Source organism: Montipora capricornis, chromosome 7 (genome assembly GCF_036669925.1).
Source record: "Montipora capricornis isolate CH-2021 chromosome 7, ASM3666992v2, whole genome shotgun sequence".
In the NCBI taxonomy this organism is placed as follows: Eukaryota; Metazoa; Cnidaria; class Anthozoa; order Scleractinia; family Acroporidae; genus Montipora; species Montipora capricornis.
The window spans coordinates 25,274,273-25,293,194 of NC_090889.1; the positions used below are offsets into that span (position 1 = coordinate 25,274,273).

Consider the following 18,922-nt stretch of genomic DNA (forward strand, 5'->3'; position numbering starts at 1 on the left):
CCTGCTCAGGTTTAATCAATTTTTACCGAGGTTAAATTGGAGATCCTCATTTTACCAAGGTTGAATACGCACTCAGAGAAACTTTTTTTGAAGCCTAAATTAAGCCTAGAGAAAAATTAGGGTCAGGTTAGGATTAGTTTGGGTTATTATGCATGGATATCAATTGACGTATTATACATATAGTTTACGTCATACAAAGTGCGGCGTACGGGGTTTTATTCACGAGTTGTTTGTGTCAAAAACCCGAACGAGCGAGGAACGAGCGAGTGAGGGTCTTTGACACAAACAACGAGTGAATAAAACCCCGTACAAAGCACTTTCTATGTTGTGAACTGTTTATTACACATAAGACGAGAATTTACATTAAAATAGTTTTCTGAACGCAAATTAGAAACAAAAACTCATTAACAATAGAACCAAATGCAAATTTAATTTAATTCAATAACAAAGTATGATTTGCACGAGATGCACGAGTGATTGGCATGGAAACGCCTTTACGCTATCGTTGATTGGTTATACTTCCACATGTGAAATAGCTGTACGCCATTCTGATTGGCTGTATAAGCCTTTTCCACATGTGAAAATAAAGCGTATAGATTTGTACAAATGAGCTTTATGGAATAAAATTCTCATGTTATGTGTAATAAAAAAGTGTATGAAACTAAAGAGCTGTGTTGCGTTAAGCTTGTTCATCGTTGTAGTGTAGTGCATGGTGAAGACTCACTGAGCACTAAAGATCAGGAGGGTCCGAGTTCGAGTTCCGCTTAGTGCATGGTACGGTTCTTTGATCCCTTACTATGTTGTATTGTTTAGACTGAATGGATAAGTGTATGACTACAGAAACCAATAAGATGTTACGAAACATTCAGAAGATGTGTTGAGATGCATAAGACAGAGCTTGAGGGAAGGTATAGGTGTTTTCAATCCTTTTTTTTTTGAGGGGGGGGGGGGGGGTTAATGGCTACTTTTAACTAAGAAGAGCTTATATTCAACCTAGGTAAAATGAAGATCTCCAATTTAACCTACGTAAAAGCGGATTTGACCGACAACAGCTACCATTGGTTGGAAAAGCACTCTGAGAAACTCTAACCGCTTCAGCTGAGGCAAGATGGGGTTGACATGTTTGATATCAGTTATTTCATAGCAACCGAGTAAGGTCTACTCACCAGGATGAAGCCTGCTATTGCGATGATAACCCCAACAGCAATGCAACCAATGGCTAATGCTACAATAGCTTCAGTCGACATTCTTTTGAACCAATTATTTTCTTTTAGATGCTCCTCTTTGTTTTTCTTATTGATATAATCACAGTTTGGCTGTTCTCCAGGCACTGAAAAATGCAAATCATAAGACATTAGTATTACTTTGAGAGCAGTTGCATTATAAGTAATGGCAGGCCATCGATGAACCCTTTTGCTGACTTTCGCAAAGTTTGAGGTCATCCTCGTCTCCAGGGTATCTCATCTCACCATTCTTCGTGGAAGACGATTTGTTTCGAGATCTGTCCTGCCGTCTACACTAGCCCCTCCTCGAAAGCTCTTCCCCTCTTGTGATTAGTACGTTTTTTCCAAAATATGTAATTTAGTAAGAGGGTATTTACTGTTACACTTGTGACTTGTGTCTTCGGCCAGGCTTGTCATTCTACAGCGTTATTTCTCTTAAACATATATGGTATAGTTGTTCAAATTAAACTATATCAGAAACACATGCGGAGTAAGATTTCACAAACTGGGGCCAGTTGATTGCTTGAAGCCTGGTTAGCACTAAACGTTGGTTAAGAGGCATCAGAACCTATAGGTTTCCATGGTATTTAACGCTGCCGGTCAGCGCTAACCATACTTGGAGCAACCCGGGCCTGGCCTAAACGCAATAGAGCGACTTTCGAATGTCCTTGAAAAAGTGTTCGCTATTTGTTTCACGAACCAATGTTTGGCAAGATTAAAACAAAGCTTCTCCATATTCCCTCCAAGGAAACACCTAATATGGCGTAAACAGTACGATTGCCCAATCACATTACTGCATTTCAAATGACGTCAAAGCCTAACCTTCCAGAAAGTTCCATGGAGAAATGACATCGTTTGTATCCGCGTTCACCAAGCCAATGAAAATTCGCGCTCGTTTGTTTTTGTTCGATGAGCCAATTAAATGCTTTGCATTTTTGCTTACGTTCTGTTTTTCGTTATTTTTCAAGGTCATATAAAGGCGCTCTAAGAGCAAGCTACTGTACCTTCTTTTCCTCTGAAACAAACGTTTGAGCTAGCACAGTAACGCGTCTTTAAAGGTACATCATCTTTGTCGTACTGGCACCAGTGACAACTGACAATACCTTCACAGGTCTCTGAGCTAGTTCTTGCGCTACAGTGGGGATCGAAGCACTTTTGTAAGCCTGACTTGCGATTATCGCATTCATTACTGCGATTAGGCGGACCGAAATAAGTTGGAACAAACGCTTGAGGCGCAGGAGGTGGGCAGATTGGAAGGCTGAAAGCATTCAAAACAAGTGTAGGTAAGTTATGACACAGCTGGATAAATGAAATGTTGTATTTTTTGTTATAGTTATGTGCATGAACTCGAACGCTTTAGCTCAAGTGTTACGACTGCAGTACAAAATGTTACCAGTGTTACAACATGAAAATTACTATCATCTTTTTGATTACAAACTCGATTGGATCAAGATCACGATTACGATTCGTATGGCGATCCCGAACACGATCTTTATCTCGACCCCGAACATAATCACAATCGCAATCACAATCACTCTCACACCGGTCACAAATTAATAGTATACTTTGAACAAACCTGCTGTTGGGGAACTGACTGAGACAATAATTGAATTGCAGCGGGGAGGTGCAAGGGCATTCACACTTTGGGGACAAATAAGAACATTTGCGATCAGAAGAACAGGAACACGACTCTGCAACACAAAACATCGAATCCCTGACGGCCACACCTGCAAAGAAATGTCGAAGTATAACCGTGATCAGTTTAAGTCATACTAGCCTAGACAATACGAAAGGTTTCTTTCTATGTGGCACACTAAGAGATGCAGTTATTCAACATCAAAAGCTTAGTGGTTTAAACTTCCAAATACAACATGAAGGTTTTGTGTGTTTTTTATTTAGTCGTTTGGGCAGGCTGAATTTTTGGCAGCTTTAAAGCGAATGTGGACTTGCCTCTATACCCACCCCCTCCCCCTTCCCAATGCACTCACAAAAGACAGTCACAACACCTGGGACTCCATCCTCTACTATTCTCGAAAAGCGTGTGGGTTCTACGGCGAATTTATGAACTTGGAAGATATTTGTGATACGGGTGCCTGCGGTTTATAGTCCTTATCCGAAAATATTAATCCCATCTGAGACTTACGTTTATCTGTGTTTATTTGCTCATGAAATATAGTCAGCATCATTAGCATTTCTTAGAGATAAACTTTATCTTTGAGGAGATTTTCGGGAATCCATGAGAAAAGAGAAATTTCCATGTGTCACGCTTCTTTTGTTTTCAAACCACGAGCATCTTACTTGACATGCGCAAGCTAAAGCATGGACATACTTAAACACGAGTGCATTTGGCTATGATGCATGCGGGAGTTTGAAGAACATAAAAAGGTACAAGAACTATGAGTGAGAGTTTCTCGAGAGTCAGTTTAGCATTTTACTCACCCCCCAGATGTTCCGAGTTAATCATAAAAATTACAATTCCTCCATTGTGATTGATTTAAAAAAACTCACGGAGTGGTTTTTAATTAAGTGTCGAAAGTAATTAATTGCTTTGGTTTATAATTACTTCACTCAATGATTGGTTCAAAGTTCTCGCGCCAATTTTTCAACCAATCATAAGTGAAACCAAAACCAATCGTTGCTTGCGCGTGCACATTTTTCCGCGCTTTTGTGTCGGCTACGTCTAATTTCTTCGAGTTTTGATTGGTTTACCGGATTGTCTCCGTCCTTTTTGATTGGCCAAAGTAATAACTTTGGTTTTGGTTTTTCGACACTCATTTGAAAACCGCTCTATTTTCCACAAATTCACAGTTCAATAAGACAATCACATTCAAAGTTGTTGTTCAAATCAACCAATCACAATCTTGGTTTCAATCACAATAGAAACAGTGTGCAGACTGGGGCTTTCTTTCTTTCTTTCTTTCTTTCCTTCCTTCCTTCCTTCCTTCCTTCCTTCTTTCTTTCTTTCTTTCTTTCTTTCTTTCTTTTTTTTCTTTCTTTTTTAGTTTCTTTCTTTCTTTCTTTCCTTTTTTCTTTCCGGGCGGCATTAAACAATTTACGCCTCCTTTTTCAGTCTTTTAATGCAAATTTTCCCTTTCTTTCATAACTTTGCTCTTCTTCTTCTTTTCTCGGAAAGTTAATTTTTATGATAAATTGCATGGTAACTAAAGAGGACTTCGTGTCGTTGACTTCGGTTTGTAATCAAATTCATTTGTTATCATTCGCATGATTACAGACCGAATTGGACTCCACTCAGTCGTAGTACCATTACTAATCATAACCCTTTTTAAGCACAGACTAATATCTAAAAAATCAGGCTTGAAATGAAATTTATGATTTACGAAAGAGGCAGGTCGAATTTGTAATAAATAGTGTCCTCAATGTTCGTTTATTATGCACGATCAATGACGAGAAATTATCATTACATTGGTGTTTGCCTTGTTGAAATTTTCAGAAATTTAACATTAAAGTGATTGACATACCTATGTATGCATTTGTTCCCATGATTTTCGACAGCTGATACTTGCTGCAACTATCACCATTGTTTAGTTCGTTCACAAAACCTTTTGGCAAATCAACTTCATAAAAACTCTGTTCCTGGATTTCTTTCAAATTACGACACTGTCTTTTTCTCAGATATCCTCTGCTTATTAAGTGCTCGGCAATGTTCTTCTCTTTCTCCGTAATATGCACATATTCGACATCTGCTGCTGAAGCTGTCGACAGTAAAAAGTCTTCGTGCATTATCAGGAAGCCAGCGTCATTCATGACAAAACAGAAGTATGTCTTTATATCTTTACATATTGGATACACTTTGGTCAGTAGACTGGAAAATAACCAAAAAGGAAAATTCAGAACGATGTCATACTATGATACGCGGACGCCTGTCTGGATGATGCGCCTTGGGGGAAACGCAAGTCAGTTCTTTTCCTTTTTTGTTCATGAGGGATGTTTTGTTCTCCCCCCTCCTTTCCTCTGTAGGGGAGTGCCAGGCACTAGACGCGGACAAGAACAAAAAGCCCTCTTCGTTCTCGCACAGCCGAATTCCTTCGCACCGTGTGTCTCTTCATCTTTCGCTTCGAACGTCTCCCTCGCAGACTAGTCTAAAGTCAACTTTCTTTCTTTGTAAAAAGCTACAATCCTAGGAAAACATTGATTTGTCTAGGATCTAAGATTGCTTCAGAAGCTTAAATGGTGAGGCGAGACATTGCAACGGGCCAAACAGGAAAATAATGATTCTACAAACAGGAAGAAGTTCCTGACTATTTGCGTAACGTTAATAATCTGCGCTGTTGAACTTTAATATCACTTAGATTCTGGTCATTACCTGTAAAAATATGTCAGGGGAAAATCGGCGCCCATTACTCCCAACACATCGTCATTTGTGTGGTGAGCATAGCTCGGTTCGCCAAGAAAAATCGATCGAGCTGCTGTTATTACCACCCCTGCTCCTTGAATGTCAGAGCTTAAAGCGTCGAAATATGGTGTTGTAAGCGAAACTAAACCTGTATTAGCCAAAGCGGTGTAATACCTGCGAACAAGAATACATCATGGTGTTAATTTAACAACCTTCCTTTCATGTCATGGAAAGATTTGGCCTGCCGAATCAAACAAAATCAGATTTTGTAGCAACTATAAAGAAGGACTATAAAACGCATGCCCTGTCTCACAAAGCCTTTTTACAAACTCCGTAGGACGTTAAATATCTAACAAACTTTTAAAAAGAGCATAGGAGAAAGTTCAGCAAAACATGGCCGACTTCGCAGTAACGTCTCTAAGAGGCTTATGGTTTATGAGGACACGTAAGTCTAAAACTGTCATTAGTCAGAGAGGACTTTGTCGAGAGTTGGAGGATGTAGATGTTGAAATCTGTAAACTCAAAACGAACTATTTATGGCAGACGCGCCATTATTTTCCGCCTGTCATGTTTGTCGCTTCATCATCATCATCATCATCATCATCATCATCATCATCATCATTTATTGCAATATTTACAAAAGGTTGAAGCACGGTTCCCACCCGAAAATAGCTAAGTTAATCTAGTATTTTAAGTCAAAGCCTTCTTTATATTTCAATGTTAGCAGATTGTCACAGAATTGTAGACCGCGAAAAAGGGTTCTATTTTGTGTAATTATCTTTTCATTCTATATTAAAGTGGTATTAAAGGAAGACAGGCCTTTTCCTATTTGCCATTAATATCGAGATCCATCGTGACGACTTCTAGGTTTTGTCGACATCAGGATATAATTATTATCGTTATTTTCCTTATCGGTATCCTTTATTGCTGTCGTCGTCACCACTAATGCTGTTAATTTACCACCATCGCCAGTGGCCCCATCCACCATCTTCTCCTTTTTATCATCGTCAGCGTTATCAACACCGTCGCCATCGGGGAGTTTCAGCACGCGACATTTTTGGCCGCGGACGGCAACTGGAAGTGAGCTGTTTTCCCTTTTAACTTGTCTTGTAACTACCACCTTTATATTGCTAAATATCTGTCCTCCATTAGAGATGATTAGGTTAAAATCTGGGAGACAATACTGTCCCGGCATGTGAAATGTTCATTTCCGGTTACCGTCTACTGTTCAAAAACGTCGCGTGCTTAAACTTCCTATTTATCAGGGGCGCTTTTTAGCCACGGACGGCAATTAGAAGTGAGTTGTTTCCCTATTTAACTTGTCTTTACACTACCACATTTGTATTGTTAAGTATCTTTTCACTAGTAGAGATGATTAGTTTGAAAATCTAGGAGAGGCCACTGTCCTGGCATACGAAATGTTCACTTCGGTTTCCGTCTCTGGCTCAAAAATGTCGCGTGTTTAAGATCTCTGTTATCATCATTATCTTCATCACCATTACCGTCATCCATAAACATCATCATCTCCATAATTATTAGCACCACATCATCAAAAGTGTAAAATCTTCGTCATCCCAGAGTTCTGACAGCTTTCCAATGATCTCATCAATATAAATATAAATAAATATTGCTAGTGCTAATCACCCTTACTTGCAGTCGAAGACTGAATTGCGAAGTGCGCGGCTCACGACATCGGGCTGAAAGCATACAAAGGCGCCTCTGGCTGCCGCTATACAGTCCATGTTTGATGTCGGAGCACAGCACCACAGCTAGATGTCAATTAGCTGTGAGTCGATTTTGATGAGGGAGGAAAACCTGAGTACCCGGAGAAAAACCCTCGAGTCAGGTTGAGATCGACTGAAACTCAGCCCACATGCTGGCCAAGGCCAGAATTGAACCCCGGCTCGCAGTGGTGGGAGGCCCGATAGATAACCACTAAGCCACCCTGACTCCAATCAATGAGTTAAGGAAAATGCTTTTACGTTTAAAAAGTAGTCATTTATAAACCAAAAATTTTACAGTGTAGAGGACTGAATAAAGATGAAACTAATGATTTATTTACCATGGCCTTTGTCTGTGATCATAACCTTTTTCTGACACAGTGCCTGGTGATATCCGGAAAACGCCATTTGAGGTCCCAATGTATCTCCAAACCAAATATTGTGTGAGCTCAGTTTTATCACGTAACCACAAATCTTCAACTTTCCACGTGGCAATCACAGTGTCACGTATTCCTGGTCTCAGTCCTGGATTAGGAACTTTCCCAGTGTCGTCCATCATGTAAGCGTTTAGTCGCTTTACGTCTTCCGGTGTCAAGTCCTTGCCAATGTAGTTATAAGTATCCGTGTAAGCATCGGCTGCAAATTTTACCGTTGTTTCGTCTGCAAAGCAATCATTAATATTGACGTTTCGCGTTTTCATTAAGGGTGGGAGAAGTCAGACCAATGTTGTGAAACTTCCTGGAGCTTCAAAATCTGGCCAAGACAAAGAAGCATTAGGGGTTACTCTTCCACCAGTTATCATGCATTGTCAGAAAGCCCTAACGAGCATTACCACCCTATTTCCCCCACGACCTAGTTGTCACAGGATATACTTACTTTTAGTAGCCAATAATCCAAAATGGGAGCATGATCTTTGTGGCGGATCCAGATCGATTCGGTGATATTTGAACTTGTACCCTGGTGAAATGAGAGCATAAGATAGAACACCACAAAATTAGAGAAGTTTTAAGTCCACCATGGAAGTACTACCGTTTCTTGTGGCCACGATCCTCTTGGTCAGCCAAAGGAACAACAATTTTTAGCTCACTTGCGCAGTCGTAGTGGTACGGTAGTGGTTGCAAAAATTGACATAAACTGAACGTATTTCGAAAACTGGTCAAAGGTCGTTATTGCAAGTGTTCAGGTGCTGTCCTAAAGAATAGCGGGCTCTGGAGATTGCCAACTTTGAGTCGTGTCAAGAGAAAATGAGGGGACAGAGAGGGAGGCTCCCGGTCCAGCCCTTGGGATATGTCATGTCCACAAAAGTTATTTTTAAACGAGCGAAAGACATTGTTTTAGCGGGTCTGTCTTCCGAGACGTTCGCATGCAGGCCAACCTCGGTCTGGTGTTTGAAAGAAAAGCAAATATTTCATGTCATGGCGGACGAAGTGGACTTGACGTCTGCATGCGGACGTCTCGGAAGACAGACTTCCGCTCGTCTAAAAATAACTTTCGCGAACTTGACATATCCCGGCCAACGCCCTGAGCCTCCTTTTCGGTCCCCTCATTTTCTCTTGGTCGTGTGTAAAGGCCCGAGCAATGGCTTCGATATTTGCTTCAAAATCCGTTCCACTTTGTTGAACAACGACGTTGAAACCGTTTTTACGTCACAAACTGTTTTGCATTCCTGTTTTCAAAGGAATTTTGCATTGCAAAGTAGTTTGTGACGTAAAATCGAGAATAGGCCCATGCCTCTCACATCACGGTCGTGGGTCTAGTTTTGATAACTTTGCACGTCTTGCCCGGCATATAAAAAACGAAATTGTGAGGTAAGAATGGTAAAACATGTTTGTTTTTGGTGACTTTAGGTGCACTTTAAGGTCATTACCTTTGGGCAACTGGAGAGGGGTCAGCTCATCTTTAGCCTGTGAAACTGGGACAACAACTCCAAGTGTAAATTCAGTTTCTTCTAACTGGGTCCAATAGTACGTTGAGTTCACATTTCGTACTGTCACTCCTTCTTGCGGTGCGCTCCCTCTTGGTAGACATCTCGTAGACAAAAGGGTTTTGGATTCTTTTCTATTACTATAAAGGAAGAAATGGAGAATTGACAAGGGTTTTTTGCCTAGTTTTAACAGCCCTTATGCGTGATGACGTCTGATCAGCTAATTTCACCACCAAGCCTTGAGCTTAATCCCAAAGGAAGAAACGTGTTGCGTAGAGACCTGGCTTCTCAGTTGATGACAGCGGAAGTGATCACTTCACATACTAATGCGTATTCCGTTAAAACATTTTCAAGAATAATCATAAAATGATCGATTGGTTATCGGACAGTTCGATAAGCCAATCACACTCAAAGTTGTAGTTTAAACCAACCAATCACAACCTTGGTTTCACCTTGTGATTGGACAGTTGTTGTACACGTCATCAAGCGCGCCCTAGTTGTGCGTACTTGAATCATTTATCTTTTTCCAGAGCTATTTAAAAAAAATAAGTTGAGCAGATTAAGCTATAAAAATTTTATCACCGTCATCTCCACATATTTTGTCATATATACAGTTAATTGATACCGATAGGACTTCGTTTCTTACAATTCAGGGAGTAATCGCGCTCGAAATTTCAAATATTTTGCTATTACAAATTATTGCAATTTTTGGTTTTTTTGTTTTGTTTTTCATGGTTAAATTTAAGGTCTTTTTGCAGTGGACATTTCTCAACAGCAACTGCTAATCGTGTCTTTGGAAAATTCAGAATTCCTCTCTTGGTAACCAATTGATTGAGAAACCATAATGGCCGGTCTCATTAAACAAAAAGAACAAAAAATCAAAATCATACATGGTAATGGCGTTAAATACGTCATTGAATTCTGGTTCAGGTTCCAACGCTCGTATGTCCAAATAAACCGGGTCTTCATATGCACCGGAGGGAGCTGGTAACAAAGGATGAACGACTGTTCTTCCAAGTCTATTCGTCATAAACGCATAAGCACCGTGCCCTTGATTTTGAAACAGGGAGATATCTGATGTCAGGTCTTCGATGTTGATATCAGTGCCAGTAACTCCGATAAAGTTACCGTTGTGATAACAGGGAAGAGTAATCGATATCAGAAGTCCTAAAAACAGAGAGAAGGAAAAAAACATTGGCAAAGGAGAAGTGAAAGGCTGATCAAATTTTCATTTTAATTAACGGTGTCACATTTTTGCTGTATCACATTGCAACCAATTTTTTCGTTCAAATTGTAACTTCCCATTAGAAAAACACCATTACTTGTAACACTGTGACCCTGATGAAAAAAGGCAATGCCTTTCGAAACGTTGTTAAATACGACAGATAATCCTTGATCACTGTTTGATCAGCTTTTCACTTCTCGTTTGCTAAAATAGTTATACGCTTATTAGATCCTTCACCAGGATCGACCATTCTCGTCACCAGAGCCTCCGGTCGACTCAAGGCTCTGGGAAAGTCTGCGTAGCAGAACATGCGCCGTAGGGTTCTTACAGCCAAAAATTGGCCATTTGAACCTTACGGCGCCTGCTCAATCCTCGTGCTAACGTGAATGCACCAATTAGAGACGCTTTTGATTGTTCTTCACGAAAACCAATGAGAAGACACTTTGTTTCAGGGTTCCCCAGAGCTCTTCTCTCCCTCGGTCAAGAGAAGAGCTCTGGGGTCGAGATTGCAGGATCGATCATCCGATGCTTCTTTTTTGTTATGTTGGTCCTTGCTACTACAATTTAGTTAAAAAATGTTGAACTGGAGTTTAAAGATCACATACAAGATCAAGAATATTCAAACGCTTCGTTTATTTATGTACTTAACATAATATCGCGTTTCTGATTAGTCAATGACGAATGCATAAATAGGTAAAACAGTGCAATACAGAAGTTAGTATAGAAACAGTGATGGAGTAATTTTTTTTGAGCATATAATAAATAACAAAATCATGTGAACTTTGTCGTGCATCTCGTCATTGATCGTTACTAGTTATGTTTTGAAAGTTCTCAAATTGCACTCAACTACGGCTCTTACAGTTTTGAGAACTTTAAGAACACTGATCATTCGTGCACATAAATCACGAAATAGGCCAGAATTCGAAAATGGCCTATTCACTCGCGTTCACACGATTCCTACACATATAGTTCTGTACCTGTGCCAAAAGCGTCAACGTATGGGACAGAGACCACAGGTTGATGAAGCTGTTTCACGGATCCAAAGAGGTCAGCGGTATAATATGTGGCCATTTCACTTCTGAGAGTTGATAAATCCTGCACGTGTGTGAACTTTCCAGGCTAAGGACACAACGTGACACAGTCAAAACGTACAAAAGTTAATTAAGATTTTTAAAAAGGTCAGAATGCCTTCTTTTTATGTGAAAAAGAAAATACAAAACAAAAAAACCAAAAAATCACGGTGACACACGCTAACACTAACCGGGTGTGGCCAACACATCACGCATGCACACAACCATTTTAACCGGTCAATTGACAGCCATGGACAGCAATCTCGACCCCAGAGCTCTTCTCTTTTTCGCATCAGAGCTCTGGGGGAACCCTGATACGAAGTATCATAACATTGGTTTTCGTCAAGAACAATGAAAAGCTTCTCTGATTGGCGCATTCATGTTAGCACGAGCATTGAGCAGGCACCGTAAGGTTCAAATAGGCAATTTTTGGCTATAAGAACCCTACGGCGCCTGTTTTCCTGCATAGAGTTTCCCAGAGCCTAGGGTTATGCGCAGACATAAAATCCGAGGCTCTGGTGACGAGAATGCCATGGACAGCGGTTTCGGCCTTGCTGGACCTCATCTGCATGGCGTAGCTAACATACCAGGCGGGTGTTTTAGGCACTCTCTCTTAATGTGATCCACCTTCCCACACGCTTACCGTGGGAGAACAGTTTTGCTGTTCCCAATCCAGCTTACCACATTTCTTGTATGTGGAGCTACCAGTTAACCTATTGACTCACAAGAGTTCTTCATTGACGAGTAAAATCGTCTGGCGTTAGACGGCATGGGCCGGGTCAAAGGGTCAAAGGGTCAAAGGGTAAAAGAGGCGCCCAAAACGTCCCTCTGGTATGTCAGCTACGCCATGCTGATGAGGCGCAGCAAAAGCTGTGCATGGCTGCCAATTGTCCAGGCGAAATGGTTGTGCGCATGCGTGATGTATTAGCCGCACCGGGTTGATGATATCGAGTGTCACGGTTGCTCTTTTTGTTTTGTTCACTTCGTTTTATGTCGAGAACGTGCAAGACTATTACGTGATATGTGTTATTCCCTAGCCTGGTTTTGAGGGAGTGTCGAAAGAGGACGTTTGAAGAAGCTCGTTGTTCAGCTGTGCTTTTACTTCCATTCAATTGAGGATTGTGAACTTTAAATCTGATTGTTTTGCTCTAGTAATTCATTTGGTGTATTGGCCTTTAAAAGGAAATTGGAAACTTCTAAGTGTCCTGTAGACGACCTGTTTTCTTGAGTAGTTTACAATTAACGCAGTAAAACCAGCGAAATAGCTTTGGCATACATCAGGCGCATCTTCATCAATCAAGTGACAAACCAAATACATGTAGCTGGTGCTTGCTGCGGGTAAATCACAATATCATCAATGACACTTTTGCTTGGATTTGGATAAAAATGCGGCGCGGATTCTTAAGCCAACGCAATCACGCACGCTCCATTACAAAGATACCCACATGAAAGGTTTGTAAAAGTTCTAACTATCATGTATTCAAAAATTTACCGTTATGTCCCCAACAGAGGAATCTGATGACACGTTATACCTAGCAGTGTTTTGCTTGGCGATATCTTGAAGAATTTCTCGTGTTTTCTGATCAATGCTACCAAACCCAAAGGTAAGAATTACTACTGAATTATTGAGTTGAAAATTCATGTCTCTGATGGTTTGGAATAAAGGTTTTAGTTTCTCGTCCTCGGAAGGTGCTCCATCCGTTAAAAATAATATAACTCGTTTCCTTTGTTTGCCAGCGTCATCAGTGATGGATGCTTTCAGAAGATTAAACGCTTTTTTGACAGCTGGACGGTAACGTGTAGTTCCTAAAGAAACAAGAACACAAAGATATGTTTACTTGATTATTATCGTGGTTGATTTGTAATAATAATAATAATAATAATAATAATAATAATAATAATAATAATAAGAATAGTAATAATAAAGGGTACTTAAGTCTAAGTTGAATGGTGTAATTAAATAACCGCTATTAACTCAAGAGCAGTGAATATAATTCGGTATGGAGCAGGTGTAGTCAAATAGACTAAGGATTACCTTAGGAGCTAAGATAGAAAGACTAGGAAGTTGTTAACGATTTAAAGGGCATTTCATCCCCAAGGTGACGGGGATAGACTATACGTGATTAGTATCACTCAACTAGTGGACTAATGCAAATCCTGCATTTTAATTGGCTACGCTACTGGAGGACTATTAGTAATAGTCCTCGAGTAGCGAAAAGCGTCTAATTGTTAAATACACGTAAAGGAGGAAGAGGGCTGGTAAGTGTCGAGGATTGAGTAAATATGGAGATTGCTAACCTTAAGAACTACAGATCCATCAAAGCGAAGAAAAGTTGATTCAGCATTAGAACATCTTGGGTGATGAAAAGGAGAAAACGGATATCAGCAAAGGGAGCATTCGTATCGTAGCAATAACTTACACGGTAAGTTCTTTGTGGTGACAGAAATTAAAACATCAGGGGAGGTAAAAGCTGGAAATGGCGGCAGAGTAGCGGTTTGAAGAGAGAGACTAAAGGTTTCATAGCCATTAAGGACAAACAACATTAAGAGGGTTATAGACAAGGCAGCCGTAGACTGATGAAAAATGCAGAATGTGAGGACAAGGAGAAGAAAGAGTATCCCATAAAGTAGTACCTGAATGCCCAAAAGGAAGGAAAAAAAGAACTGGACAAGAAGCGACAAAGTAGTAGTACACTAGCTGGGAGCAATGCCATACCTGCCAACCCCCAGAGTACAAAAATCTGGAGACATCTAAAAATCTTTGCATTGTAAGAATGTCATGTTCGACAATATCTGAATACTCTCCGAAAATCACCCGAAGCCCTTCCGAATTTTCCCGACGTTTCTCGGTTAGAACAGCAATTGCTATTGTTCCCATAACCGCGCCAACTTTCTACCACGTATTGTGCAATTTGATTGGCTGATTTCTGACCAATTACGGTACTTGTTAAATATAGCCTATATCAATTTGATTGCTCCTTTTTACGTTTTCCGAACCAGAACAGCTCAAATGAGAGAACTAGAATCCACTTCTTGTTTTATTTTCCTTTTTGACATCTCGAAGATAACGAAATTAATGAACAAATGTTGAAAAAGGTAGGTATTTCCCGGGAGATTTGGTGCTCTAACCAGGAGACCGGGAGATTTGATGAAAAACTTGGAGACTCCCGGGAAAACCGGGAGAGTTGGCAGGTATGTAAATGTAGAATGTTCAACTTTCCCTCCTCTGAAAAGTGGTATGACCATAAAGTAGAGCAGGTGCTGGAAAGTGAAGATGTGAAAATTTTATGAGACTGTACACTTCAAACAAATAAGGTAGTGGAACATTCTCGACCTGACATCGTAATTCTGCACAAAAGACTGAGAGAATGTGCGTTGGTAGACATTGCATGCCCTTTTGATACGAGGGTAAAAGAGAAAGAACAGGAAAAACTTAAAAATACAATGATCTGATTTCCCTTATCCTTGACTTGTTTTCAATTTTTAACAATTCATAAATTTTGCTAATGCTGCTTGGAAAGTCAAACATGTAAAAATGATTACGGAAACAAGAGAGTCGTTTGGCTGTGGAATGGCCTTCTCTGTGGCGGAATACAGCAAAAAAAAAATACGCCGTAAACTGTTCAAGTAGAAAAATACTGCTCTTCTTACCATGGGGACTGAGTCCATTGACGTAGTATTTTAAGCATCTGATGTTGGCTGGTATTGCTAGTGCAAGCCGATGACCGTAACATGTACTTTGCCCGCCATTGGCACCAGGTGTTGATACATCAGAACTGAATGACACAATTCCAACCTTGCAAATAGAAACCATGACACACATCAGTAAAGCATTAGCCACGTTGATTGATTGATTGATTGATTGATTGATTGATTGATTCCTTGTTTGACTAAGATTGGCTCTGATTGGCTCGCTGACTTACTGCAGTACTGGTTGATTGAAAGTAACAGCAATTAAGCAATAGAGGACTTTTTCCGTGTTTACATGGAAAAAAAACACGGAAAAAAGTCTGCTGTTACTTTTATAAAATATTTCTCAAAAATAATTCGACAAATAAAGGAAAATGCTGTTTTTTTTTCAGTACTTCTTTATTGAAACAGATTTTCTTGATACACGTTCATATTTTCTACCAGCGAAATCAAAACGCTCGTCTGACAACACATAACCGACCAAATTCGTGTGATGTCACAGCCATGTTTACATGCTCTCATCTAGACACAGCTATTGACCAATAAAAGTACGCGTGCTTTCCTAATTATTTTAAAAATTAATGCAATGCTCTTGTGGAACCAGATGTCCCCAACACCAATACGGGAGCGGAGGGACGGGAGAGAAGGGTAAGCGATGCAAAAGAAGAAGAAGAAGCCTAAATTTTATTCCATCAGATATTTAATTTGACAAAAATACCTTTTTTTCAAAGGTCAAATGAAATGAACAGTTTTCAAACAGTTATACAGGAAAAACGGATCGATGTAATACTAGATTGATCGATCGATCGATGGATTGATTTTTATTTGATAATTCATCGTTGATTGACAAATCACCTGATCTTTTGGATTCATTGTGTCCAGCACTGCGTTTGCAGCTTCTTTTGCAATATACATTTTCGGGCCGGTCATAGACGCGCTGGTATCTATAAGCAACACCACGTCTTTGGCTTCAGGGGTTGCAGTTTCCACGTAAAAAGGTCTGTATCGAGGATCATATTTTGTACACTCCTCTTTGTCATCGTAGACAGGAAAGTTGGTCATCACGCCTTCTTCAGATCCAAAGTATTGCCATTTGATGAAAGGATAAGCTTTTGATATTAGCTTCATTTCGCTGAAGACACCTTCGTCTAAGAAGACAGGATTTGGTGAAGCAGTTCCAGAAATTTTCAAACACATGTTTTCGAGATCGACTTTGAATCGGAAATTGGCATTGTATTTTAGCTTGGATTTATCAGCTTTGCAGCATTCCTTGGCAGGTTTGGCGTTCCCCGCCCTCTTGTAAGAGGCTTCTACCGCTTCTTTTAACCTCCTTGCGACTTTAAATCTCGATTTGAACTTATCAGCAAGCTTAATGGATGTTTGAGTTGTAATGTCCTCTCCGTTAAGAGTTTTCTTGTGGTATTGAAGACCGTTAAAATACACCTAACATAAAAAAAAAACACACAAACAAAACATATTAATTAAATAACTAGACAACTAGACCTGCTTCTAAGTAAGGCACCTCCCCATACACATGCAATGTGAGGACGTCCTTGCTGTCAACCCCCACATTTTTATATAGAGCTCCTGCGCAAACTTATAGCCGTACCAATACGTCTTTCTCCAGTTGGAAGGAGTCCGGTGGGGGGGAATGACTCTAATGAGGTGAATAATGGGGTTGCATTTTCAACAGAGTTCCCGACAGAGTTACTAGAATGGGGTCGCAAATTGTCGGCATTTTGGGGGGCAAGAAATTCTGGCTATAGTGGGATTTAAAAATGGAAAGATTCGCGTAGGCGCTGTTGATTTTAATTTTTACAAGTTACATTACATTTCGTTTTGAAATTACAGTTAAAAGGCTTTATGTATGGTTTATGCATAAACAGAAAGTGACTAAGTTGGGGTCGCTAAAATTACATTTACCCAAAAGTGACTAGGACGGGCTTTATAATTGGTCATAAAATTAACTGGGGTGGGGGTTCTGAGAGGGAGGCCAGCGGCACATACCCAGCGGAACCAACGACAGATCAGTGTGATTCAGTAGAAGGTAATGATGTTTACTCCCCACTGCAATGCATCACATCCTGTAGAGGGTTTAAACTTGCCTGTATTAATGTTAATAGTCTATGTAAACACATTGATGAAATTCGCTATATTTTTATCAATTCTCCTTTGGAAGTGCTAGCCATTAACGAATCTAAGCTTGATGGCACTATTTCTGATACTGAAGTATATATTCCTGGCTATACTATAATCCGCAAGGACCGTAGCCGGTCAGGTGGTGGTGTTGCTCTCTATATCAGGGAAAATCTGTCGTACACAAACAGAATTGACCTTGTGCCCGACACTTTGGAAATGATCTGTGTAGAGATAAATCTTCCTCACAGCAGGTCATTTCTAGTCAGCACTTGGTATAGACCACCGAGCGCGGAGATGCAGGTTTTTGACGAATATGAAAAATTTGTCCAGCGTTGTGATATCGAACATAAGCAACTGATTCTCATGGGGGATATTAACTCTGACTATGCCAAAACACCCCTTGATGTACATACTCGAACCCTGCAGTTCATATCCTCAGTTTATCAGTTTGAGCAACTAATCAAAGAGCCCACCAGAGTTACTAAATCCTCGGCCACTACTATTGATTTAATTCTTACAAATATGGTCGACAATATAGCAACCTCTGGAGTTATTCACCTAGGGATTTCAGATCACAGTCTAATTTATGCGGTACGAAAGTTTGCTGTACCCAAAACTAGACCCATTATTAAAGAGGTTCGAAATTTCAAACATTTTGTCGAAGTGGACTTTATTAATGACCTTAATATGGCCCCGTGGCAAAATGTTGAATGTTTTGAAGACCCTAACTTAGCTTGGCAAGCATGGAAGTCTGATTTTAATGCAATTTTAGATCACCATGCCCCTATCAGACATATGCGTGTGAGACAATCATCAGTACCATGGCTCACGTTTGACATAAAGAAAATGATGAAGGAACGAGATTACCATAAAAAACATGCTATTAAATACGGCTCGCACAACAACTGGACACTTTATCAATCTGCCAGGAATAAGGTAAATTCTATGATGCGTAAAGCGAAATCTGACTACTTTCGCCTGAAAATCGATGCGTCCAAGGCCACTGACCCTAAGGCGGGCTGGAAATTAATAAATTCACTTACAGGCAAAGGTAAAAAATCTTCCCCTGTCAATGATATTCTTGTTAACGATAAAATTGTTTCTGACGATAAAGATATTTCCGAGTCATTTAATGATTTCTTTGTAAACATAGGACCAACTTTGGCCGCTGAATCAACGAAAAGGTCCTCCAATAGCGTTAACATATATCTCAGCAACATTCAGAATAGTCTTCCAGCCTTTCGATTCTCTAATATACCAGTGGAAAATGTCGCGCTTACGCTAAAAAACTTAAAGGTGTCGAAAAGCACTGGCCTTGATAAGATTCCTGCTAAGGTCCTTAAAATCGCGTCTAGTATAATTGCTCCATCTTTGACTTTTATATTTAATTTGTCACTTTCCTCTGGAATTTTTATTGATGACTGGAAAAATGCGCGTGTGCGCCCGGTCTATAAAGGCAATGACCGTCGTGATATGGGAAATTATAGACCCATTTCAATCCTGCCAATAATAAGTAAAGTTTTCGAGAAAGAAGTTTTTCAACAGCTTTATCACTATTTGAAAGTTAATTCTGTTC

General features: G+C 40.0%; 1 protein-coding gene across 1 annotated transcript in view; it reads right to left on the reverse strand.

Annotated features, from left to right (window-relative positions):
- The window catches only part of LOC138056612 (VWFA and cache domain-containing protein 1-like), a 36,165-nt gene that overhangs the window by 2,586 nt on the left and 14,657 nt on the right, over window positions 1-18,922 (reverse strand). The window contains exons 2-14 of the mRNA XM_068902452.1: window positions 16,063-16,650; window positions 15,169-15,313; window positions 13,010-13,323; window positions 11,425-11,566; window positions 10,113-10,389; window positions 9,166-9,362; window positions 8,175-8,255; window positions 7,640-7,958; window positions 5,548-5,751; window positions 4,703-5,046; window positions 2,800-2,950; window positions 2,228-2,481; window positions 1,167-1,330 (exon numbers count right to left, since the gene is read on the reverse strand). Coding sequence (XP_068758553.1) covers window positions 1,167-1,330; window positions 2,228-2,481; window positions 2,800-2,950; window positions 4,703-5,046; window positions 5,548-5,751; window positions 7,640-7,958; window positions 8,175-8,255; window positions 9,166-9,362; window positions 10,113-10,389; window positions 11,425-11,566; window positions 13,010-13,323; window positions 15,169-15,313; window positions 16,063-16,650 — 3,180 coding nt within the window. The remainder of the gene's footprint in view (window positions 1-1,166; window positions 1,331-2,227; window positions 2,482-2,799; window positions 2,951-4,702; window positions 5,047-5,547; window positions 5,752-7,639; window positions 7,959-8,174; window positions 8,256-9,165; window positions 9,363-10,112; window positions 10,390-11,424; window positions 11,567-13,009; window positions 13,324-15,168; window positions 15,314-16,062; window positions 16,651-18,922) is intronic.